The sequence below is a fragment of the Lontra canadensis genome, unplaced genomic scaffold (genome assembly GCF_010015895.1).
Source record: "Lontra canadensis isolate GAN:19392208 unplaced genomic scaffold, GSC_riverotter_1.0 scaffold87, whole genome shotgun sequence".
NCBI classification, from domain to species: Eukaryota; Metazoa; Chordata; class Mammalia; order Carnivora; family Mustelidae; genus Lontra; species Lontra canadensis.
Genome location: NW_022631081.1, coordinates 824,651 through 851,093, shown reverse-complemented (window position 1 = coordinate 851,093; position 26,443 = coordinate 824,651). Strand labels below are relative to the sequence as shown.

The window sequence follows — 26,443 nt, the reverse complement described above, 5'->3', positions numbered from 1 at the left end:
GCTAGGACACTTGGAAAGCCAGATGGCTTCTTGGATGTCATTTAAATGTGAGCTATCCATGTTGTCATTGCAAATGGTGTATCAACCTTCTCAGAATGACAGAAAGATGCTTTAAGCTGTTCCCCCAGGCCTTGGGCATACTTATTACTCAGACAGGGGAGCTCAGAGGGTGCAAATTAGAAGGTAAGGGAGTTTTAGGAAAAGTAATGTGAGCAGTTCCAAAGCCTGCCCTCCTAGGTAGCAGGAAGCTTTAGAGTCCGGCCAGAGTCTGGACCCACTGATAAATAAATCAACTCAGAATGATGCCCTCAGTGGCAGCAGCCACCTGTGGTGAGACCCACATCTTCCTACTTATCCCCTTCCTACTTATCCTAATTGCAGCCTAATTTTATCCCAGTTAAAAGGATGTATGTTGAGAAACAAACAGCTTATATGCAACACAGCAACAAAAGACACCTTTCTAGAGCATTCGATTCTGACTGGGCCAGCTGGAATTGATGCACTCTCAGCTGACCTAGGAGTCAGAAGTCATCCATTGACTTCTTCACACTGCCACCCCCTGCACCTCAAACCCCCGGAAAGATGACAGGCAGAGCAGTGCAGACCCTGAGCCAAGAATAGACAAGGCTTTCAGCTGAGGCATCCCTCCCTCCATGAGTAATGAGCATGCTCCGGGACCCAGGGGACCAGCTTAAAGGATTTCCCCAGTAATCTGCGAGGGTTGATGCCATGATCTAAGGCACAACACAGAGCCCGAGTGCAGGATGGCACGTGTTTAAATTCCACCACACGGGCCACCTGGCTTTCTGAGCACGTAACCGCGTTTCCAGCCTGGAAGGCCTGTTACGCTCGGATCTAATTCCCAACATGGGGAAATGTGACTTTTCATAATTTGAACAAGTCTCTTAAAAAACCTTACCTCCAGCAGAAACACCACATACACACTCTCTCTTGCTCTCCCCCCAGGGTGGGTGCGAGTCCTAATTGAGAGCTCAGTTTGGAGAGGTACCTCGCCGAATCCTTTGGGCTCCCATCCAACCCACAGACATACCCCAGATGATGAGACAATTAAGCAGAAGTACAGAGAGGAGCGGAATGGGGAAGAGGACAGGCTCCTACCAGGGGTAGGAGCTGGGGCTCTGCTCTGGACGGTGCCTCTGCAGACCAGCAAGGCATGGATTGCCTTTTATTGCTGAGAATCAGTTTAATTGCAGTGCAATTAAATGCGTTGAGACTTCTTTGCGGGCAATTCTCCCCCCGTCACCCCCCTATTCTCATGCTACGGGAGAAATCTCAGCTCTGCATCTCTTTTGAATCCAAGTTAGAGGGCAGAGAGTCAGGACAAAGTCCTCCTGAGACAGAAAATTGTGAAAATGCAGACAGGAAGCTGGGGTTCAGGTGTTCAGAGGGGATTCCCAGGGACCCGGGGTCTGGAGCTCAGAAAAGCTGGATGGGTATGAACAAGAGGAAAGAGGTAAAGGTACCTCCTGTCAAGGTGAAGGTGAGGGCAGGGTCCCTTTAAGGCTCAAGAGGAGCCCCTATAAGCTGAGACTGGAGTGATGCATGTGACCCTCCATGACCTCACCCCCGGGATTTCACTCCCCAGGCAAGAAGATGCTCCCTGCTTCTGCCACACCTTCTGTTCAGCATCTACCCACACCTCCGAGCACGGGTCCTCTGCCTCTTTCCTATTTTGTTATTTTGATAACTTCCATTTATTTCATTGATAATGTTCATGTATTAGAAAAATGATCTGAACACCCCAAAATCAAAGAATCCAGTTAAAGGTGGGCAGAAGATACAAACAGACATTTCTCCAAAGAAGACATACCAAGGGCCAACAGACACATGAAAAGATGCTCAACATCACTCATCATCAGGAAATGCGTATCAAGACCTCAATGAGCTCTCACATCATACCTGTCACAATGGCTAAAACCAAAAGGACAAAAAACAATAAGTGTTGGCGAGAATGTGGAGAAAAGGGAACCCTCATGCATTATTGGTATAGCCACTGTGGAAAATGGTAGGGAGGGTCCTCAAAAAATTAAAAATAGAAATACCCTATAATCCAGTAATCTCACTACTGGGTACTTACCCAAAGAATATGAAAACATTAATTCAAAGGCGTACATGCAACCCTTTGTTTATGGCAGCATTATCTATGATACTCAAATTTTGGAAGGAACTCAAGTTTCCATCAATAGACAATGGATAAAGAAGCTGTTATATACATGTATACACACACACACACACACACACACACACACACACACACACACAGGAATATTACTCAGCTGTCAAAAAGGATGAAATCTTGCGATTTGCAATGACATGGATGGAGCTAGAGAGTATTATGCTAAGTGAAATTAGTCAATCAGAGAAAGACAAACACCGTATGATCTCACTCCTACGCAGAATTGAAAAAAAAACAACACACAAATGTGCAAAGGGAAAAAAAAGAAAAGAGAAAGGCAAGCCAAGAAACTGATCCTTACCTCTAGAGAATGAACTGACAGCTGCCAGAGGGGAGGTGGGCAGGGGTGGAGGGATAAGTGTAATAAGGATTAAGAGTTCACTTATGCTGACAAGCACTGAATAATGTATAGAATCATTCAATCACTGTATTGTACACTGGAAATTAATAGAGCACTGTATGTTAACTATACTGAAATTAAAATAAAAACTTGAAAAAAAAAAAAAAAAGAAAGAAAAGCTGGGAGCCTGGGTGGCTCAGTCAGTTAAATGTCTGACTCTTGGTGTCAGCTCAGGTCATGATCTCAGGCTTGTGGGATGGAGCCCCACATCAGGCTCTGTGCTGAGCATGGAGCCTGCTTAAATTTATCTCTCTCCCACCCCCAGCTTGTGCTCGCTCTCTTAAAAAAAAAAAAAAAAGTGGGGGGGGAAAGAAAAATAATCTCTGGCTGCAAGTGAAAACGGTTCCAAAGTTTTGCTCATTGGTTAAAAAAACAAAAACAAAAACTACTATACACAACCATTAATTCTCACTATAATTAATGTGAAAGCGCTAATGTCTTTATTAATGGAAAAGTCAACCCCAGCATCGAGTGGGTAATATTTTTTTTAAAGATTTTATTTATTTATTTGACAGACAGAGATCACAAGTAGGCAGAGAGGCAGGCAGAGAGAGAGAAGGAAGCAGACTCCCCACTGAGCAGAGAGCCCGATGTGGGGCTCGATCCCAGGACCTGGGATCATGACCTGAGCTGAAGGCAGAGGCTTTCACCCACTGAGCCACCCAGGCTCCCCTCGAGTGGGTAATATTGACAAGGGTTTGTAATTATAGACGCGAGTTCTGCCAGGACACTAGTAAGGCCGCAGGGAGGTGGTGAACGGGACATCCTCAATGTAATCCTGAGTCAGGAAGCAGGGGCAACACCAGTAGTGGCCGTTTCACCCAAATTTGGTGGCCGTGCAAATTAGCAGGGCATGGTGGTGATACTTAGAATTGTGCATAGAAGCTATTTTTGCACAAACTGAGACTTCTCAAATGAAGCCCTTTACTTAGAGGCAAGGATGTGGAGAGCCCCCTGGGTCTCCATCTGACTGATTCTGAGCATGAACATCATTACGGAAAAGTCCGAGGTTACACATCTCTGAGCAGTTATGACCAGCCTGGAACCACATCAAGGAAAGGACATGTTCACATTCTAAAATCCGGTGTGTAAAGTCCCTAACTTAGGGGCACCTGGGTGGCTCAGTCCATTAAGCGACTGACTCTGGCTTCAGCTCAGGTGGTGATCTTGGGGTCATGAGCTCAAGCTCCCCAGTGGGCTCAACCCTTAGCACAGAGTCTGCTTAGGACTCGCTCTCTCCTTCTCCCCCTGCCCCTTCACCCTGCTTTCTCTTTCTCTCTCTCTAAAATAAATAAATAACCTTAAAGAAATAAGAAAATAAAGTCCATAACTTTAGCAGCAATGCCTTCCATCAGTATTAGAATGTTGATGTGTTTCCTTCCGGGGCTTTTATTCCTTGACCAGGTATGGTGAGCTCTACCCGTTCTTCCTGAGGCTAACCCATAGCTGACTTACACCACTGTTTTCCTCACCGCCCATCTCCCGCCCACACCTCTCAGCAGCTTGCCCCTGCTTCACCCTATTAAGGGGGTGCGACAGGCAAAGGTCTAGGGTAGGACACTCAGCAGCCCTGGGTTCTCACCTGGTGCACGATGCTAATTTGCTGTGTGACCTTGAACCTCTCTCAGGGTCCTCGAAAGTGGAGAGAATTGCATTCATGGTCTGATATTGGGATTGTTCTGGCTGCAACAGGAATCATCCCACACAGAGACAAAGACCAAGAGGGAGCTGTGGCCAATGTAGTCCACGCAGGTGTGTGTAGGGAGGGAGCCACATCTGAAGGTTAGGCTAAGACACCTTATTTCTTACCAAAGCAATGCAAAGAAAATGCCTTTTCCTGCTGCCCAGGCTTCGTGGCAAAGGCTGAGATATGGGGCAGACAAGCTGCAGCCAGCCAGGCAGCTGTGGTTTCCAGAGAAGTAACATGCCAACGTTACAAAAGCAGCTCTGGGGAATAGGATGCTATGGGTCCCCTGCAGAGGCTGAACATCCCAGGCCCATGTGCCCACCTGGGACACCTCGAACTCCCTCCAGGTAAGCAGCCCACCCATGGCCTGTGGCAGCTCGAGATTTGAGTTGAGATGGTCGGAAGCAACCTGTCTTCTGGGAAAGGAGAGAAACCCTGACACTGAATTTGAGTGGTCTGGCCCATTACCAGCTGTCTCATTTTTGCATCTCTGAATCAGCTGTTGCCTCTGGGAAGAGATGCCCCTTATGTGCACAAACACCACTTACACCCTGACAGCCCATGTGCACTCCTGGCACTGTTCTAAGTGGTGTCCATCTAGCACCTCATTTGACCCTCACTGACAACCTTATGAGGTAGGCAGTGGGTTCAGCATGTGAAAGGTCAATCTGTGCATCTCAGGTAGTCAAAATAAAGCCACTTGAGTGGTTGGTCCAAAGTATTATGTCCATTTTGCATGTGAAGTAATGCACTTGGCCCCCAGAGGTTACCTCTCCGTGTCACTGTCGCTTGACGCCACCTCCTCTAAGGCTGTCTGCAGGTCGGCGATCCGCCGGATGGACGTCTCCAGGTCTGTCTGGAGGGTCTGTCTCACTGCTGCGAGCTCCTCCACGTACTTCTCCTGAAGGCAGAGACCACAAGCACATGTTGGCCTTGGACAAGAAGCCATGCACCGGCCAGAGCTTCTGGGGAGGAAGACACACCATGGGCTGCACTGCGTGTTCACCAAGCACCTAGTACGTAATGGACACCCCCTCTCTATACAGATGGGCTTATGGAACCTCAGACAGATGCTTTGAATTTTATAGAGGACATGGATGTTTTGGGGGCCATGAGGGCATGACCCACAGACAGAGGCAGCAAGGGCAACGGTGGACAAGCCAGAGGGGCTCCTCCCAGAGCAAGCAGACAACGCTGCCATTTACTGAGATCTTTTTGTGCCGGGCACTGTGTCAAGCATCTTACCCTGATTACCTCCCTCACTGCTCGAAAGTCTGGCAGATGGGTCACTAGTCTTGCTCCCATTTTGCAGATGAGAAACTGAGGCCGAGGGAAGCATGGCACTCCAGCTAGGTGCCCCTGACTGGTGTCTCTGAGGGTTCATCCCTCTCCTCTCTGATCCTGCCTTAATTCGATTCTGTGCAGACTCTGGAAAACCTCTGATTTCCATTTGCAGCCTATGTCATCCACCCCTACCATTTATCACAATGATCATCAACTAAGGATGATTCTGCCAGCCCCCTCACTCCCCAGCCCAGGAGACCCTAAGCAATGCCTAGAGACATTTTTGTTGTCACAGTTTGTCGGGGGTTGGGGGGCAGTGTGCTACTGGCAGGAGCAGGTAGAAACAGGGATGCTGTATGACATCTTACAATGCACAAGACAACCCCCTCCACCAGGAATGGCCTCATCCAAATGTCCATAGTGCCCAGTCTGAGAAACCTTGGCTTAAACCTACAGGGGATCAATCAAAAGGCAGAGTAAGATCTCTCCCAGAGGATGCAGGGAGAAGCTGAAAGCAGCCTCATCATCTAACAACTGGGAATGGGGGATCACAGCGTGTCTCTTTGATGCCATTAGGCACACATTAACATTTGAAATAAGGATTGTGGCAGCGTAGAATGCTTCTGGAGAATAATGTTAAGCAAACGGAATAGCACAGGGAATATCATGCCCCCATCTATCTGCAAATAACACACATACAATCGGAAAAACACTTTGGAAGCTGGTGATATTTAAAGATGAGGAAGAAGAGGGGGATTATAGACAACATTTTTCTTTTAAGCCATTCTAGTTATGTAAGGATTACTTGTTGACTCTTGTTTTATTTATTTTTGTTATTTTTTTAAAGTGGGCTCCAGGCTCAGCATGGAACTCAGCACAGGGCTTGAATTCAGGACCCCGAGATTGAGACCGGGGCTGAGATTGAAAGTTGGACTCTTAACTGACTGAGCCACCCAGGCACCCCTGTTGATTGTTCCTTTAAGGAACATACTTATACCAACTGCTGAGAACGTGAAAGGGTGAAAATAGAAAGATTCAGGGTCAGATCTAAGTGCTGTTCCCAGCTGCCCATTTAACTCACTAGCTGTGCAACCTGGAACAGTTTACAGTGCCTCTGTGAGCCCATGATTGTTTTCTTTCTGTTGCAGATGAAGAAATGGAGGCCCGCAGAGTCAGAAGTCATTCTGGGCACTAACGTGCAGAGCCCGAATTTAAAGACCAGTCTTGCCGGTGATCTTTCTGGGGCTACATGTGCACACCCCCCAGTGAAATTCAGGGAGGACCAGGACTGCTCCCCCATTAAGGGGATACCCACAGCTCCCCTTTGCAGAGTGGCTGGTCTATTCATGGTATGGTGGGCCTGTGCCTTTAATCTGATTTTGAGGTTTTCCAATTTTAATGAGAGAGAGAGAGAGAAAGCAAGAGCAAAGACGGAGAAGGCTCAGGGCTGACTGGAGCTGAGAAGCAGCAGTGTGGAGAGAGGTGCGCGGGGTGGTGACAGGGGCTGGCAGTGCGCTGTAGCTGATTGAAGTTGCCAGCTGTGAAATCCCCATCTTGGTGCTGACAAGGTGAGAGCCAGTCCGAGGCAGGGGCCCCCAGGCAGGGAGGCCAGTGGACTGTCAAAGGAAATAACACACACTGCGGGAATGGCTGAGGAGGCGTTTGCCTCTGGATGCTGGCGTGTCAGCTCCTAAAGACACCTAGAAAAATGACCAGGTGCAAAGTCCCCGGCAGCTTAGAGGAGCACTTGTCTGAGCTCAGCTCCCACCTAGGGCAACAGAATCGACCACGGTCTCCCAGGAGACAGGGCGCCTGTGTCTTTGTAAAACGCGGAGATGCTAGCCGAAGTCCATGTCCAGACCGTTTTAGGCATGGGGTGAATGTTTATTTTGGAGCTGAGGAAAGCGAGAGCAGAGCGGCAGAATGGCCCATGTGAGGTCACGTGGCAGGAAGAGCAGAGAGCTTGGATGCACAGCCTGGTCTTGGGTTCTCGAGTGACAGCTCTTTATGCCTCCTGAGCCCAGGGATGAGAAAAGAGCACTGGTGTCCCCTCCCAGTTGTGCCTGCAGGAGCTTTGCCCATGCAATGTCATGTAGGGGCAACAACAAGTGCCTAAAGTCTTAACTCTTGTGGAGCCTCCTGGTGGGCAGAGGACAGAACCACCAGGGACAGGCATTGTGTCTCAGGGATGGATGGCTCTGGGCTGGAACGAAGCAGAGGAAAGGGGGAGCTGAGATGAGTCAAATCCATAATATCTTGAAAGACAAAGGAGCCTCTAGAGCCAGGGTGCCTTGGTTCAAATCCCGGCTCTGCCCCTTACTGGCTGTGTGACCTATAGCAAGTTACTCAACCTCTCTGACCTCCAGGGAGGAAGGGCTTTAGCCAACATTGTTACCATATCATTTTTTTTCAGAGGAGAACGAGGAACAACTAGGGTGAGGAACAGTGCATCACTGAGGTTTTTGCCAAGGTCACAGGTGGAAAAGGACTCTGGCTTAGAAGGTATTTCAGTGCCCTGCAGAGGAAAGACATGGATTCAACCAAGGGCAGTGTAGGGGATGAGTTAATTAGACAGAGCAAGGAGAGCAGTGACAAGAAAACCATCCATAGTTGAGGGTATATGGACCAAGGATGGGGTCCAGGGGACTCAGATCAGGTCTGGGGGGAATACCCAAGGAGATGGATTGGGGAAATCTGGAGTCTGTGCAATCATCAATCAGCTAAGCTTTTCTGCTTCAACTTGAAAAGCAAACAGAGTCTGCTGATTGCAGAGACCAAGTCATTAAGGGAATGCAGTGCCCCAGACTGTCCCTGGGGAAGACCAAATAAGGCCCTGGCCAGAGACCGCTCAGGAGACACAGAGGAGGTCCACAAGGAGAAGGGGGCAAAAGGGAGGCACCCGCCACTCTCTGGTCTGGGATTCCGGGGCCTTCATCCTCCCTCGAGACATGTGGCTAACAATGCTTGGGTTTGAATTGGGACTGCCACAGGCAAACAGGGTTGTATTTTAAGGCCACATGTGAAGCTGGTCCCCTCTGTTATTCTCTCTCTTTAGAGACCTGAAGCATGAAGCAGTTGGGGGAGAAATTAGGATATGAAACTATTCAGATAGTAAGATGTATACAGCAGAAACCCACTAATAAATATATCATATGCCCAGTTACTCTGTAACTACAACGGTAGTGATATACACATTGTAATGATACACAACGTCTTACCATATATATTATATATTCATTTCACGTAGACAAATATTCATATCCTTCACTCACTCAGTAAACATCTATTGAGCACCTACTGTGTGCTGGTACTGACCTACGCACAGGTGATGCAGATACAGTCCTAACTTCCCTGGAGCTTACATTCTTGCAGGAACCTAATCTCTCTGTATTGCTGGGGTTGAGCGGGCACTCAGTCTGGATGTGGGGATTGAATGAATGGTGTCACTGCATGAGTATAAACGGTGAATGAAGGAGGGGCCTGGGTATTATACTCATGAAAGCATACATGATATACACACCATGCATACAGAGATAAATGCAGTGGAAGTAGTATGTATACTTCTGACCTCCCCAGCATCGCTTAAGAGAATCATTAACCCTTGTTAAACTCCCAAGCGACTCCCCCTAGAGCATGCCACTGAAAGCTGCCCATGTGGGAGGTCCTTCATATGATAATTATGGCTGCAATTAAAATCATCTCCTTTTGTGATGTTCAATTAGAGGCTAATATTTAGAACTGCTCCTCATTTTCTTTGCCTAGGGCATCTTCCTGGAATGCAAATGCACAGGACTCTCAGGTCAGTTTCTGAGCCCTAGATGTTGGCTCTCTGTCCTTTCAAGGTGTACCCCAAGGAAATTAATTTCATGTAGTTTATATTATAGATCAGACTATATTTTTATATTCAGTTTATATTATCAGATCAGATATAGATCAGAAACACTCTTGAAACATGATAAAAACTCACTTTGTCATCTTCTTCTGACTCACTAAAAACAAACAGAAACTTCATGTTACATAGTGCAGCCCTAAAGAAACCTTACACACAAACACATATGCTATTATAAATACATATAAATACACACAAACATATGTGCAAATGTGTCTATTCAGATACAGATGCATGAACATTCCCAGTCTGACACATACATATGCTTAATTAATATTTATTAAATTATCACATGAATGTATTTATTTCTATTTTCTCACATGGGCAGGTCCTCTGCTAAATGTATGAGATGTCTCGTCTCACATGATCTTTATAAACCCTCAGAGTCAAGTGCAATACAAAAACATAAAAAGTAACATGAGAACATTACAACAAAGTAATAGCAGTGTTGGGACGCCTGGGTGGCTCAGTGGGTTGATGCCTCTGCCTTCGGCTCAGGTATGATCTCAGGGTCCTGAGATCGAGCCCCACATTGGGCTCTCTGCTCAGCGGGGAGCCTGCTTCCCCCCTCTCTCTGCCTGCCTCTCCGCCTACTTGTGATTTCTGTCTGTCAAATAAATCTTAAAAAAAAAAAAAAGTAATAGCAGTGTTATTCTCTCTGAGTGGTGAAATATCAGGTGATTTTTGTCTCCCTTTTTATACTTCTCCAGACCTTCTGCAGAGGATATGAATGACTTTTCTGATCAGAAAGTTAAGAAATATAGGATTTTTTTCTGTCTATGCTGCGAGGAACAATCCCCTGGACCGCCTGCTCAGTGTCTCCCACGGCAGCCTCATTATCCTTATTTTACAGATGAACAGGCTGAGCCTCAGAAAGGTTAAATCACTTGCCTAGGGTCATACAGTCAAGACGCAGTGATCTGCAGCAGGATCCAGGTGTCCTGACCCCAGCGCACAACTCTCTTCTACTTTGCCTCTAATCACTACTGCTTTATCCAAGGATGCTTGTGCCTCCAGAGGTGGGGGCAATCTGCCCAGAAAGAAATGAGGAGGTGATGAGGAACCGCCACTGTTTCATTCAAATTGTCCCAGGGTTATTTTCCTGGGAAAAATGAGGCTGTGGGGGAATAAAAAGCCCTATGAACGTCCTGGCCAGAGTTCAAGGCTGTTTTGGCAATGGAGCGAACAGTAACAGGAGTGTTCAGTCTCAATCTGGGAAAGGAAAGACTTGGGGTACCCAGTAGAAAACCCAAGACTATGCATGAGATGCTCTTACTTAAGATTGCAAAAGAGCCCAACCTTTAGCAAAAAGAGGGACTAGGGAGAAGGTAGTCATCACTATCCAAGGTCCTTTTCTTCATAATTCTCTTGCAAATTAATTGTTTGATTCTAGGTTTATCATGCTATAAGGGACACAGAGAGACTCATCAAAGACCTCAAAGTCACACAGCTAGAAAGGGACATACAGATGCAAGCTCAGGCCCGCCTGTTTCCAGAGGGTCAGCCAATATCTGACAATTCCTCCCGCCCATTTCTACACCTGCGGCAGGCATGTCCAATCAATCACTGCATAGACCCAGGCACTCTAGGGCCACAGTCTGTTCTGTGAGCTACCAAGCTAAGCATTTTCTCCAGTGGTCCACCTACCAGCATCAACAGAACTCCCAACACTGCCACAATTTATTCACCCCTCCTGGAAACACCTCAAAAAGGACACAATAGTTGGTTGATTGGCAGGGGAGAGGGCTATTTCTCCTTGAAAACTGGTAAGCACTTTGTGGAACTGAGGACAGTGGAAGCCCACCACACTTCAGAAGAGATCCTGATGGGCAGGGAGGGGGACATGCAATGCTACCAACGACATGGGAGGAACACGAAAGTGAAACACCTATGTGAATTTTGCAGAGTTCTTAATCCTTCCTCACTTTCAGTTCTTCACCCCATAACAGGCCAGCATTATTTCCTGGAAAACAAAATAATGTCTAACTGTGTACATCTGGTATACCTAATGTGTGGGCACTCACTTGATACCTAACTCATGTCCTTTTTTCTAAGTAAAGACTCAGAAAGTATGAAGCCTGCAGGTACCGTGTAGCAAGAACAGCCTCATTTTTTCAGAAAATGAAGTTTGTAAACCTGATTTTTTTTGTTGTTGTTGAAGCTAGAAGGATTTAATATAGTACCTTGGAGGAGACCGTATCAGTCAGGAAAATGGAAATTGCTCTAGATCATTTAAATAAAGGAATTTAATACAGGGAATTGGTTATTCAGATGATGGAAAGGTGAGACACCAGGATAGATTAGCAATGGCAGGAAGCCACTGCCAACCTAGGGCCAGAAGGAAAAATCAGGGCATTGGGTCATCCAATGGAAGGCTGCTGGTGGAAGGCAGCTTCATGGAAGAGGGGCGTTCCTAATGGGATCTGGAATTAGAGTCTCAGCTTCTGCTGGGGATGGTCCCCAAGGCAGTGATAAAGACAGATCAATACCCTGGCTTCTCTCTTTCCCCTGTGTTTCCATGGGCCATCACTGCATATTATTGGCTGACCCTACCAGAAGGCAAGAAAACTAGAAAGCCTAGTTTCTAACAATTTAGAGTAGAGCAGAGAAGGGGCAGAAATGCACCCGAGAGGAACCAGGAGAATCACTGGCATAGAGCACAGACCACATCCAGGTTCAACCCAGGCTTTATGCGTCAAACTGTATGCTTACAAGATCTGCCTATTTTCCTGTCTATCTCTATCTATATATACTTATAAGCATTTATATTTTACATAGCTGTATGTACAGAGATGTGTCTGTGTGTGTGTGTGTGTGTGTGTGTGTGTGTGCATATACTTCAAGGAAAAAGTTACAAGAAATCCAGAATTAAAATTTTCAGGTGTTACAGCATCCAATGCTGGACTACAAACCCCTAGTCTATATTAATTATTTATTACCCCATAACATATTGCCTCAATACCCGGTGTTTTGAAACATCCAATATCACTCATTATCTCATGGTTTTCTAGGGGTCAGGAGTTCAGGAATGGTGTATCTGGGTGCCTCTGCCTCAGAGTCTGAGGTAGAACAGGTAACAGCCCCCACATATGTCCACATCCAAATCCCCACCATATGGGAATATGTTAACTCACGTAGCAAGAGGGATTTTGCAGGTGTGATTAAATTAAGGATTTCGAGATGGAGAGATTATCCTGGTGGCCCCTAAATGTAATCAGAAGGGTCCTTGCAAGAGGGGGTGGTGAAGGGGACAGGTTCAGCAGGGAAGATGGCAATAGTAATGGTGTGGTGACATCACGCTGGAGGGAGGCAGCCAGGAGCCAAGAAGTGCTGACTCCCAAACCAATGGGAGGTTAAATTGTGTCATTGTAAGCTATTCAGTTTGTGGAAACTTATTGCAGCAGCAAAGGACAACTCATGCAGGTCTGTCCTGATGGTACAGCGGTGACGGCAGCCAGTGCGTGGACTGTCTGAAGGCTTGATGGAAGCTGGAGGGTCCCTTCCAAGAAGGCTCACTGACATGGCTATCGGCCAGAGGCTTCAGTTCTCTGCCATAACGGACTCCACTGAGCTCCTGGAGTGCCCTCATGACATGGTGGCTGGCTCTCCCAGAGCACATGATCTAAGACAGAGTAGGGCAAATGCCAAACACCTTAGATAACCTGGCCTCGGGCATGATGTATCATCACAACCTACCATCTATTGGTCACACAGACCAACTCTGGTACAATGTGGGAGGAGGCCATGCAGGGAGGTGAATGTGAGAGGTGGAGAGTCATCAGGCACCGTCTTGGAAGCTGATGAACGTAGTAACGTTGGATCTTCTTCACCTATAGGCACCATCTCAGTGGACTCTACCACCCACACAGGAAAACACCATAGCCATCCTGAACTTCCTCCCCTTTCTAAAAACACACCTGTTTATAGGTTGAATTGTGTGCCCCCCTCGCCCCTCAAAACAGGTTGAAATCCTAATCCCCAGGACCCCAGAACGTTACTGTATTTGGAGACACCGTCTTTACAGAGGTAGTCAAGTCAAAATGAGTTTATCAGCGTGTCCTAAGCCAATATGACTAGCGTCCTTAGGAAAAGAAGTGAAACTTGGAAAGATGCAGAGATACAGAGCCAAAACCTCACGAAGACACAAAGGAAGGGGTGCCACGTGTAGACAGGAGATTGCAATGATGCCTCCCCAAGCCAAGGAACATCACAGATGGGCAGCAAACCACCAGAAGCTAAGAGAGATGCATGGAGCCCTTCCTTCTCCAGTACCGATGGGGAGCACGGCCCTGCCAACACACTGATTTCAGTGATTTCAGACTTCTGGCCTCCAGAGCTGGGCGACATTTCTGTTTTTCTAAGCCACTCAGTGGGGAGGCCCTTTGCTCTGCAAGCCCTAACACAGATAGAGCATCATGCAATCTATTCTTTTTCTTTGAAAAACAGCATTTCTTTTCTTTTCAAGTTCCAGCAAGGTTGCCTATAGAGAATTTAGAAAATAAAGTGGCAGGGGGAAAAAAAAAAACGTTAAAAATTGCCCTTAAGTCTGTTACTTGGGGACAACCCCTCTTAATGACCAAGTTGCCGTATTTCCATCCTGTGTTTGTTTCTGTACGTGTGTCTGGATATATCTATTTAACACCCACTCAGGTAAAACGGTCTTATGTTAAAGGTGGAATGGAGTTAGCCATGCAGACATGCAGGGAACCCCGGGACCCCCACCCCACCGCTCTCGCTTGCCCAGGATTGCCCATTATCTCGAGACAGAAGAGACTGGGACTCCAGACACCTGCTTGCAGCCCTCCTTCTCCCCGCTCGTTTCCTAACTAATTGTTTTCAAATGCCCCCAGCTATCACCTGAAGGCTCTTGTAGCATTCTGGAAAGTGAACATTTTAGGCAGCTTGCTCGGGCTGTTCGACATCCAGCTGATGAAGATCTGGCCCGCAGAGGTCTCAGCTGTGTGCACTCGCCATGGGCTTGCTCACATCAGCGATGTACACACCAGGTACCAGGTCAGAGCTGGAGGCCCCCCGGCGGTTTGCTGGGCCACTCCCTAGGTGGTGGAGGCAGAACTAGAAGCTAGGTCCTCTCTCTGTTAGAAAGTGAGCTCCTCTCTTTATGATTTCTCTTTCACACACTGTGGATCATGAACCATTTTTGCCTAAACACCAGCCCCTCCACTTGGGCAATAATTGTGCCAAGGCCTGGGTTCCAATGATGAGGAGGGGGCTTTGTACTTGACTCTTGGGGTTCTGAGATTCCTATAATGGGTGGGGAGTGGCGGAGGGCACAGACTCCCGGGGCAGACCCTAGACCCTTATACAAGGAATGTGGTTGAGGTTCTCTCTGAGCAACAGGATGGGGAGAGGGAGGCGATCAGGCAGGAGGGTGCAACGTGCTGTTGTGAATTACAAAGTTTGCAAGTTAAATTAAATTCACATTTAAAGAGAAGAGAATAAAGTAAAATAAACCCAACTCTCTAAATTTCCTCACAGCTCTAGCTATTCAGAGCCCATAGCTTTCCCAACCCTAAGAGTGCCCCCCCCCCCAGCCTGAGACTTCTGATGCAGCATCTTCAGAATGGGACAAAGAAGGACCACCGACCCCCTCAAGGCTGACACTCGCAGGGCCTTCACAAAAACCCCACCGGCCGCAGACCAACATCCCAACCTGGAGTGAACTTCCAGACACCCACTCCTGACTCCCCAGAGTCACCCACCCAATGGCTTCTTGAAAAAAAAAAAAGGAAGGCATTTCATTTTTCTGCTCAAATGCAAATAGGACATATCTGTGCCACCCAATTTTCCTGACAGAGGAATAATTATATCAACATAATTAAGTCTCCAATGCAAAAATTATCTGTACTACATACATCGACACTATACTTCCCGCATCAGAGGGCCATTGTTCTAGGCAGTAATTACCAAGCCACCTTTGACATGTCTTATTTCAATTTAAATGGAAATGAAGCTTGTATGTCTTCTCAGCCCACTAGTCCATGTGATTGCAGAAATAAGGAAACTGGACTTTAAAATTTCTCAAGTGTCCACTGTTCTGCACCCAAAGAGGGTAGTATGAGAACAGTTTATTCCATACCCTCAGCTCCCTACTCTGGGTCTCAAGTAGCTCATCAGTACAATGGGCTCATCTCTTGCATCTTTCCCCTGCTCTCTGTTTCTTTTTTTTTTTTTTTAAAGATTTTATTTATTTACTTGACAGATAGAGATCACAAGTAGGCAGAGAGGCAGGCAGAGAGAGAGAGGAGGAGAAAGGTTCCCTGCTGAGCAGAGAGCCCGATGTGGGGCTCAATCCCAGGACACTGGGACGATGACCTGAGCCGAAGGCAGAGGCTTTAACCCACTGAGCCACCCAGGTGCCCCACTGCTCTCTGTTTCTGATCATAGAGACAGTGTCCATCATCATCCCCTAAGCGTTCCCTTGCCGTCTTAAACTGCTGTCCCTCTCTTTCACCCGGCCCCTTGTCTGTGCTGTATCCTGGAAATCACTCAAGGGAGACTATCTATCATCTGATGTCTTTCCCGATTAAAAGGCCCCTGTTCCTCCTCATTTCTCACAGTCCAAATGTGTGGTTAAACCTAGAGGGTCCTACATAGTCCCCCAGCCCATCTTCCAGGGTTCTTCTCTTTCTACTGCCCACACTCTGCACCCCACATCTTGGGAAGTCTCATGTTCTTCAGAGCTCCCAAACATCCTGTGTTCGTTCCTGCCTCTGTGCCTTTGCACCTACTGTTCCTCCACCTGGAATGCTCTTCCCTGCCGACAAGTGAACTCCTACTCATCCTTCAAGACCCATTTCAGAGTCACTTCCTCCATGATGTCTTCTCTATCACCTACAGTCTGACCCCAGGTCAGTCTTGTCCCCCATCTACTCTCCCCTCAGTTTCCTCATCTATAAAGTGGGAATGACTTTGGCATGGCTGTGCTGTGGGACTAGCTGGAGGATCAGGGGTGGAAGGTGCTTGCCACACTGCATACCACGTAGCAGGCACTCCATAAACATCAGCCCTCTTTCAGGTTCCCAGAAGAACTGGGTGACAGCCTGTGACGTGTGACAGGTTGACAGGGGCTCCTCTATTGTGCTGCTTTCCCACATCTCCCCACCTCCCCCGGCTCTCTCATGCTCCTCATTTAGTCCTCCAGGCCCCTCAAACCTACACTCCATTAGCCATACCAATTTAAAGCCCCAGTTGGTCCCCCAAATCCTCCCTGTCCTCTTCTCCACCAAAACATGCTCTTCTTTGTCCCACTTCTTCACCATCAGCTCATGAGTCATGCAAACAGGCCCCAAAATCAGATAAAGTCATTATTGCCAACATGCTAACCCCCAGCCTGTCTACTATCTGGTTACGTCTTGTCCAAGTTAGCATATTTACGTGTCCAGGGCATCCCAGGAGAGACTTGGCTCAGGACTGCAGACACTGCCTACGAGTCCAGGAATACCGCCCCTACCCCTGACCCCTGAATAAAGTCCTCCGGGCCAGCAATGACTGAAATGATTGTATTCCAATGGCTACACACAGGGAGAGGCAGCCCAGTGGTGAGATTGAGAAACACACCAGACATGAGAGCTGGACATGGGTCGCCCCCTCTGCCCTGACTCCCCAGCAGCCAAGAACCTGTGCTAGCGTCTATCCCCCTCGACACCACAGCAGCCATCAGGTCCCTCTCCATCTGCACTTGAGACCGCTGTGAGGCCCTGATCACGTCTTCGTGCTTTGTAAACTGTGAAGAGCTCCACGCACACGAGATCATTATTTATCACGTGGCCTATTCCCCTCTCCAGAGATCCACTTCTCTTCAGGCACGTCCAATTGCTTCGTAATGATGGAAGCCCCAGCCGGCATTCCCAGTGAGCCAGAGAACCATCCCGTGTGAACTCAAGTAAGCAGAAACAAACCCTCCCAGGGACATCAACCTTCATTAATACAGTCTTGCGTTCCTAGAGGCACCCCCCACCGCCCAAGACGTGATCAGACAGGACATGGATCAGAGCTGCAGGTACTGGCGATCAATGCCAGATTCCCTCCCCCACCCCCTGGGCCGCCCCAATCTTGGACCCCGGTCAAGGCTGTCTGGCTGCGAAATGGGTGGAGATGGGAGCTGTTGTCAGAGAAAACAGTGCATGGACATTAACAGCTAAAGACGCCGGTAAACAGCGTGCGGCCAGGCGTGATAATGACCGGAGATTAAGACAATGATTTCCGGACTAGATTGGCTTCCATCTGCTGAGGCGAGACAATGTTCAGAGACGCTAACACTCTGATCTCATCTCGAAGCAGTGGAAAGTTACACTTATTGATTGGGAAATCGGCTTTTTGTTGTTGTTGTTGTTTTTATGACTCTCATTTATTTGTGCTACTTCTGGGGGTGGGGGATAGTTTCAAGTGTTTGTTGACTCCTTTAAGTCAAGGGCACGATGTGGTCTCCAGACAGGGGTTCTGGGTGGATTTTTATTTTCTGGACCGAAGAAGACTGTGCTAGAAAGAAGCGTTACTGACAACATTGATGTATTGACATCCATTGACAGTTGCCATGGACATGGGGAGGGAGATCATTCCTTGCTCAGGGTGCCGGGAAGGTGGCTGTTCTGTGCATTTCAGCATGAACAGCAGCATCCTTGGCCGTGACCCGGTAGATACCAGCAGCACCCCCACCCCAAGTTGTGCCCATCAGAAATGTCTCCAGATATTGCAAAATATTCCCTGAGTGGCAAAACCCAATGCAGCCGAAAGCCAAGCTAAAGGCAGAAGGGCAGGCAAGAGACCTCGTTTTAGAAAAGACACAGACTCTGTATCAGACAGATGTGAATTTGAATCCTGAACAAACCACTTCCTGCTGTGTGATCTCATCTTAAAAGATCAGTCTCCCCCTTCCATGGGTTCAGGGGATCTGGAATAAAGAGAGTATAACAAAGTGCCAGCCACCCCCAGGGAGGCATCTAGGCCGGCAGCATCACTTAGCTACTGGTTAGGAATGCAGACGCTCGGGCCGTCTCCCAGATCTGCTGACACAGGATCTACCTTTGAACCTCATCCCCAGGTGATCTGTGTGGACATGACATTCGCTTGAGAAATGCCCGAGTCGTGATTGGGAGCTTACATTTCAGAGTCCAGGAGAAGGATTACACACCCCAGTGCTAATCTTTCCTACTTCTTCAGCCTTGGGCAAGTCACTTTGTCCCTCTAAGCTTTTTTTTTTTTTCTTTAATTGTGTAAAATAGAGGAAAAAATACTACCTTGCTCATAAGGTCGAAAGTGCAGCTTTAATTAGACAAATTGTGGAGAGCATGGAAAGCACTTTGCCCCATGTCGGCCCCATAGCAGACAGGTGGTAAATGTTTCCAGACGGCCCCCTCCTCCTTTGAGCTGCCTCCCAGACTAGAACATTAGGAAGCCCGGGCTCCCAGCGGGGAAACATAGAGACGGGGAAGGTCCCTCCATATACTTTTGTGATCTTCCTTTTGATGGAGTCTAAAATTATATCAACCACTTGGCCACTCATGGTCCATTTATTCATTTATTGACTCAGCGGGAAAGAAAAACAACTAGGCAGTGTGCGCTCTCTCTCGTACCCTCCACATCTCAAGGTTATGGCCCAGCGGCATGTGCCTCTTGGATGAACAGGCTCATCAAATCCACCTCGCAGCTGGGGCCCACCGGCTCTTGCCAGCTCCATCCGACCCGCCCTCCCCAGCACTCGGGGTCAACTAGAGCTTCTTGTGGAGGGGCTTGGCTCATGGGGGCTGCCAGGACTGGAAGACAGGCCTTGCTGGTCCTTGTCAGTGCAGGCACCTGGCTCTTTGACTCTCTCCCCATGCCGGGGAAACATGTCAGCAACAGCCCCCAGAGGCTATACGAGGCATGTACTACACTCCCCCTTCCTTATGGAAGCAAAAAGAGCCATACGTGCATAAAAAGGGAATCAGAAAGGACGTGGCATGTGGCCTGGGTGGGTCCACCTTGGGGAAGAAGCCTGGGAGGAGCTGGGGAGTAAGATGGGAACAAAGGGAGAGAATTCAGATTACCCATCAAATGGTAATGCCGGCATGAAGTTACACTTGGGGTCCACAGGTCGTCCACTGGTCCACTATGTGGCCAGTGAGAAGTGAGCAGCTGAATTCCTAATTGCATTTAATTTTAATTAACTTGAATTTATATAGCTCCACGAGGCGGGGGCTACCCCACTGGACACTGCCACTCCAGGGGCTTCATATACGTTGCAGTGAGATAGCAATTAATCTAGGGGCGTCTGGCTGGCTCAGTCGGGGGAACACATGACTCTTGATCTCAGGGTCAGGAGTTCGAGTCCCACATTGGGCACAGAGATTACTTTTACAAAAATTAAAAAAAAAAAAAAAAGTAAAGAGTCTGAACATCTGCGAAACCTCTGTGCTTCACCTGTCCTGACGGAGAGAAAACTAGAGATACTCCGAAGTTTCTAAGGGCCTTTGGGTTGAAAGTTTCTGATTCTAATATGCCAAGAGGTGTTATTATTCTATATTCTAAAGACTCAAAGTAGTGAAGGGCAGATGGGCCCAGGAAACCCTACTGATTACTACTGGTAGTCCCTACCCTCAGTTTTTAAAAGAGCAGGCTCTTGGTTTTGCATATGCAAATGACCCATAGAGTCGACTCCACTGGGCAGTAGATATTTGAGCACCTACTGGGTGTGTGGTTAACGTTTGGGCCCCACAATGGCAGAGTCAGGAAGAAAGGGATGCCTAGGAGGAGGAAGCACATGGTGTAGCTGGAGGAAAAGGGTATAGAAGCAGAGTAACCACATCCCTAGGACAGAGGCAAGAACCATAAGCTAAACAGGGTAGGCGACTGTGTGGTTAGAGTGTGGCTGGGAGGAAGTGCTGTCTCTCACTTCTCCCGGGCTCTGTCTCCCCATCTGTAATACAGCCAGGAAGCAGCATCTACAACTCCTGCGTCTACACACACTTTCCCCGAGAGTCTTGTTAACATGTATATCCCAAATAAAAGATATAGAGTGGGGCCTGGGAGTCAGCACTTCTGCAGCCATGTCTGCTCGTCTGTGAATCACGCTGTGAAAAGCAGGTGGTAGGTCACAGGGAATTTGCGAGAATTAACTAACATCAGGTATACATGGTAAGCTGTTACATAAATAATAACAATAAAAAAAACTAACAATAACTAAATATGAACTATATACAACCCAACTTAAAATCAACCTCCAAGGGTACCTGGGTGACTCAGTCGGTTAAGCGTCTGCCTACGGCTCAGGTCATGATCCCAGGGTCCTGGGACAGAGCCCTGCATTGGACTCCCTGCTCAGCGGGGAGTCTGCTTCTCCCTCTCCCTTTCCCTCTGCCTCTCCCCTCGGCTCACACTTGCTCTCTCTCTCTCTCAAATAAATAAATAAAATCTTAAAAAAAGAAATCAACTTCCAGCTAAAATCTGTAATGGAAAAAAAAACAACAAAAACAACAACAAACCATGGGATCATAAAACAAGGTTCTGTTTATACTTGTTCTATGAAGAGGAATCCTTCCCCACCAACCCCCCACCCTGGTTAAGTACATCTTAACTATTAACATCATCACACAAACGTCAGAATTTTCCGGAAGATCCCATCTGAAAATCATGCCAGTTAAAATGCAAACATAATTATCAAACTTGAAATGTAGTATCCTTGACTTGCAGTCTTTCATGGCGGCCCAACATTAAGCCACAACATAGACTGCTCCCTCTAACAACAGAAGTGTGTACACAGACTGTATACTTGAGGGTTTCTGGCCAAGGCGGTGTCTTATGATAAACATGGGGTAGGCTGAGCCACGGAAGGCATTTTGGGGTGGAAGGGCTCTGGTAGAAATGGATGACAGCAGGACCATCCTTGGGAAACTGAGAGCAGATACACTTTCAGATGAGCTACAAAAAGATGTGTGTCACATGTCCCATCACCGTGGTGGGGGCCAAAGGAAAACCCTTAGGCAGCCTTCCTTACTCCCACCTGAATTTTACCAGGGGTGAGGAAGTGGGTACTAGGGAGACTTATTATTTAGTTCCCTTTAAAATGTGTAAGACCCTCTTTTATCTCCTGACTTCCTTATAACCCATTTTATAGATGAGGAAGCCAAGACTCAGAGAAGATAGGTGACTTGCCCCAGACATAGTCTGGAAAGTCTAGAGCCAGGATTTAAATCTAGCTCTGCTGTCTGTTTCCCCTTCTACTTTTCCTTCCAGTAGAGCTTAGAACAGGAGTCAGCAAACCACAGCCTGTGGGCCAAATCTGGCCCACTGTTTTTGTTTTTTTTTTAAATAAAGTTTTATTGGGACACATATGCCCATTCACGTGTATTATTTATGGCTGCTTCTGCACAATGATGTGCAGGGTTTGGTGACAAAGAGTATAAGCTGCAAAGTCTAAACTATTTACTCTCTGGCCCTTTACAGAAAACACTTGCTGATCCCTGGCAAACAGCATCCAATTGCTACCTGGGCACAACCTCAGGAGGTTTTGCCAGGCTCCTGGGAAGAGGTGAAAACCATCTTATTTACTGAATTTCTTTCCTTTTGTTTGCTGAGAAGTGACATCAGTCTTCTTTTTTTCTCCCCACCCACCAGCCATGAGCACACAAAAGCTGGAGCCTAAAGGATTCCCCAAGTGTTTGTTTATAAGCCTCTCTCCAGCAGGACACTTTGTCTCCAAATCACTGCCAAACTTAATAACAGCATCGACCACGTCATCTCCCACCAAAAACATACGGGAAACTTAGCTCTGCGCCCAGCTGGGTGGATGTCAGCTGCGGAGAGCTGCAAATTGCCTAAACAAGGACAGATGTAGCTTGTTTTTGCCTTTCTTTTTCTATTTGAAAACTTTTCGGGGGGAAGATGAGAATGCCGTTAGGGAAATGGATGTGTTGATTCTAATTATCTGAGTGGGCAGTAGAGGTGACTAGTGGCAGGATGGGCTCCGCGTCATTTACCTGGAATGCAGCCAAGGCAAAGCTGGGGAAAGAGGAGAATTCCAATGAAGCCAGTGCCCAGGACACTGAACACAAATAAGGAGGCATCCATGAACCCACGGGTTACAAGGCAGGACGGCACATTGGGAGCAATTTTCTCAGAACTGTCTAATGGGAAATGATCCAACCACGGACCTAGGCTTCTATCTTTGCTCTGAAACTCAGAGTTGGTTGGTTCTCAAAGGGGATCTGAGGTGCTGTCTGCTCTGGGTCTCATTCTTGCGGTAATGATGATGGTAGTGATGATGATGGTGGTGGTAGTGGTCATGGCAGTGGTGACGGTGGTCGTGATGATGGTGGTGGTGGTGATCATGATCATGGTTGTCATGATGATGATGGTGCTGGTGGTAATGGTCATCATGGTCATGATGGTGGCAACAATGATAATGGTAGTGGCAACGATAACTGGGAACATGATGACAGTGGTGGTGGGGTGATGAGGATCATGATGGTAATGGTAATGATGGTGGCAGTGATGTTGATGATAATGAGGGGGCTGGTAGTAGTGGTGATAATGAGGGTGAGGTGATGGTGGTAGTTAGTGATAATGATAGTGATGAAGATGATGGTGATGATGATGATGATAATGATGGTGGGTGGTGATGATGGTAGTGGTGATGATGATTGCTATGGTCTGGATGTCTGTGTCCCCCAACCCCAAATTCTTTTTTTTTTAAAGATTTTATTTATTTATTTATATCATTTATTTAAATATTTATTTATTTGATTTTATTTATTTATTTATTTTATCTTATTTATTATAAGATCACAAGTAGGCAGAGAGAGAGAGAGAGAGGGAAGCAGACTCCCTGCTGAGCAGAAAGCCCGATGCCGGGGCTCCATCCCAGGACCCTGGGATCATGACCTGAGCCAAAGGCAGAGGCTTAACCCACTGAGCCACCCAGGTGCCCCTCCCAACCCCAAATTATTATGATGAAAACCTAATCCCCAAGATAAAGGTATTAGTAGGTGAGGCTTTAGGAGGTGATTAGGCCATGATGGTGGAGCCCCTCATGAATGGAATTAGTGCTTTTATAAAAGAGGCTCCAGAGAGCTCCCTAACCCTTTCCACCACTTGAGGACACAACAAGAAGGTGCCAGCTACAAACTAGGGACACGGCTCTTACTAAAACATGACCATGCTGATGCCTTGATCTTGAACTTCCCAGCCTCCAGTGTTGTCAGCACTAAACTTCTGTTGGCTAAATGCCACCTAATCTGTAATATTTTGTTGTAGTAGCCCAAATGGACCAAGACAATGATGATAACAATAAGTTCGCTTTGCATCAGCCACCACGACAAGCATTTAAATACACTGTCTCATTAAATCTTCGCCACAACATTGTGAAGGGGTTGCAGTGACTATACCCATTTTATAAGAGAACAGAGACACAGAGAAAGTGAGCATCTTGACCAAAGTCACACAGGAGGAAAATGATGGAACTAAGATTTGCATCTAAGTCTCCTTACTTCCATATCTTGTCCTTCTGTCAAGCTCTCTCTTCATTCAACATTAATTTTTTTCATGCCTTGTATGTGCCCTGCCATGTTCTAGAGCAAAGGTGAACATATTTTTTTTTCTGTAAAGGGCCAGATAATAAATATATTTGAGATTTTATGTGTGAAGTGGTCTCTGCCACAGTCCCCTCTGCCATTGGAGTGTGAAAACAGCCATAGACAATACATAAATAGCTGTGACTATGTTTTAACAAAGCTTTATTTACAAAATGGAACAGAAACAGAAGACAGGCCAGATTTGGCCTTCGGATTGCGGTTTTGCTCGCCTCTGGTTTAGATCTCGGGATAGCCAGAGTTTTGTGGTGTGGCCTCAGGGGCCAGTGTAAGAATCGGAGGGCTCTACTTTGATCTAACACAAACTTGCATTAGCTTTGGATTTAAAGGTGGGTGGAACTTTGCTATTTAAAAACAACAACAACAACAACAACGTGGTACTCTCTGGCTAACTCCTCCCTGCCTCCCAGCTGAGAGAAGCAAAAGGGTGCATCTCCCCAGAGATAAGGTGACACATCTGGAATCCACATCTGGATTTGCGGGAGGTACAGAATCCACCCGGAAGGCACCAGAGAAAGGGAGGGATCTACAGGGACTCTGTCACCTGCTGAGGCAGTAATTTCTCAGCATTGCAGTTTAACAAGAGGTGGAATTTCCCCCAGTCTGAGTCTGAGGCTGGAGAAGCCTCAGATGGGACAAAGGAGCCTAAATAACTTCCAGTTTGAGATGCTGTGACCCTGTGCAGAGGTCCTGGGGTGCAGGGACGTGCTCCTTCCAGAGGAGGCTGACCCCACGACACACCCAAACCTCGCAGATCCATGACCACCAAATTCTAGCCTCGCACACCGTCTCAGCAGAAAGGGCCTTAGAGACGATCCAATCCATTTAACAGAGAGAGAAAGTGGGCCCCGCTCAGGGAGAGGCATGACCCCAGGTCACACAGCCTGGAAAAGGCACAAGTGGGGCTTCTGAATCCAGGCCCCCTGACTGCCAGGCAGGCTCCTCCCGTGACAGGAGCTGCTCCCTTGGGGAGCAGGGAAAGGAAAATCAGGCTGCCCACTTCTGGCCTCCTCTCCCCTTTCTTTGATCTGTCCTACTTATGAGACCTCCCAACTGCAGGAGTCACAGAAAAGATGTAACACAGAAAGGGGAGAAGAGTCGAGGAAGAGCCAAGAGAATAAGTAGAGAAGAGAAAATATAAAGAGAACCTGGGGCAGAGCAGAGGGTCGAGGCACGCAGACACGGCCTCTGCAGTGGGCTTCCAAGGGCTTCTCTCTAGAATCCATTCCCTGTCCTTCTGGTTTTCCTTGGGGGAGCTCTTCTTCCCCTACTTTCCATCAGCATGGTTAGGCTAGGGCTGGCTCTACACCAGGATTCAGGGCTGGGCACGTCTCCCAGAACCATCCAGTCAGAGAGACTGTACCCTTTGGCCCTGATGCTTACTTTCGGGATGGGCAGGGACCCCAAACCAGGCCCATCGGAATCAGTGAGATTCCATTTCTGGACTTCTGTCTGAGTTGTTGGGTACAAGGGACCATCTTATCCCTGAGGCTGGTTTGCTGATCATTTTTCAGCATGACTGCTGCCCCTCAGAAGGAAAAGCCTACCTGAGAATGGGGATGGAGAGGACGGTTCAGCCAGTGGTGTCCTGGTAAATATTTAAAACTGGCTGGGGGAGGGCGGAAGGAGGGAGCCCTGTTTGGAGGAACATTTGCCAATTTCCATGGTATAAATTCTCCTTCAATTGCTAATGTCAGTCTTCCAAACTGACATCCTCAAGCACACAGTTAGGAAAAGATAGGCACCATTAGCTCTGGGAGCTGACATGAGTTGACCCTAGCATACTACCTTCAGTCTGTCCACATCATCTGAGCCCCTGAATTCCACTGAACCTGAAATCAGAGGTCTCTAGACTTCTCCATTCGATGAACCCATATATTCCCTTTCGCTTAGGCCAATTAGAATTTTGTTTGTCACTTACAACCAAAAGCGCCATAATTTAGACCAGTTCGCTCATCTTTTCCTGCTACGTTACACTTGCAATTCCAAACCAGCCAGTTCTCCCAGTAAAAACCATTTTCTTTCCCACTTCTTCATCTATCCTCAAGTTCTGAGGTCTCCTTCTGATTTCTCAATATTTAAGCTCAGCCAAAATAAAAAGGGGTCCCCAAAAGAGATGAATCACCCTTCCTACTGAATCAGCATTTGGAATCAGATGATCAAGTCTGATTTGGAGACCCCTCGATTTCCTTGGGACCACTATCTTCTGAAGATGTCCAACCATGCCAACGACCCTGCTTTCAATCATGAAGATTAACCTTCCCAAGCCTCCCTGACATGCAATTAAGTGAAGCATAATCTCATCTAAACAATTTGAATTGGATCTATTTGAATAATTTAATGTACACCTGCCACATTCAATCAATACTTGCCCCCCCTTTTCTTTTTAAAATAATTAACT

General features: G+C 47.3%; 1 protein-coding gene across 1 annotated transcript in view; it reads right to left on the bottom strand.

The window, feature by feature from the left end:
* Positions 1-26,443, bottom strand: part of MYO18B (myosin XVIIIB) — a 248,035-nt gene that overhangs the window by 34,879 nt on the left and 186,713 nt on the right. Inside the window, exon 40 of the mRNA XM_032883267.1 lies at positions 5,055-5,185. Within this exon, the coding sequence (XP_032739158.1) occupies positions 5,055-5,185 (131 nt within the window). The remainder of the gene's footprint in view (positions 1-5,054; positions 5,186-26,443) is intronic.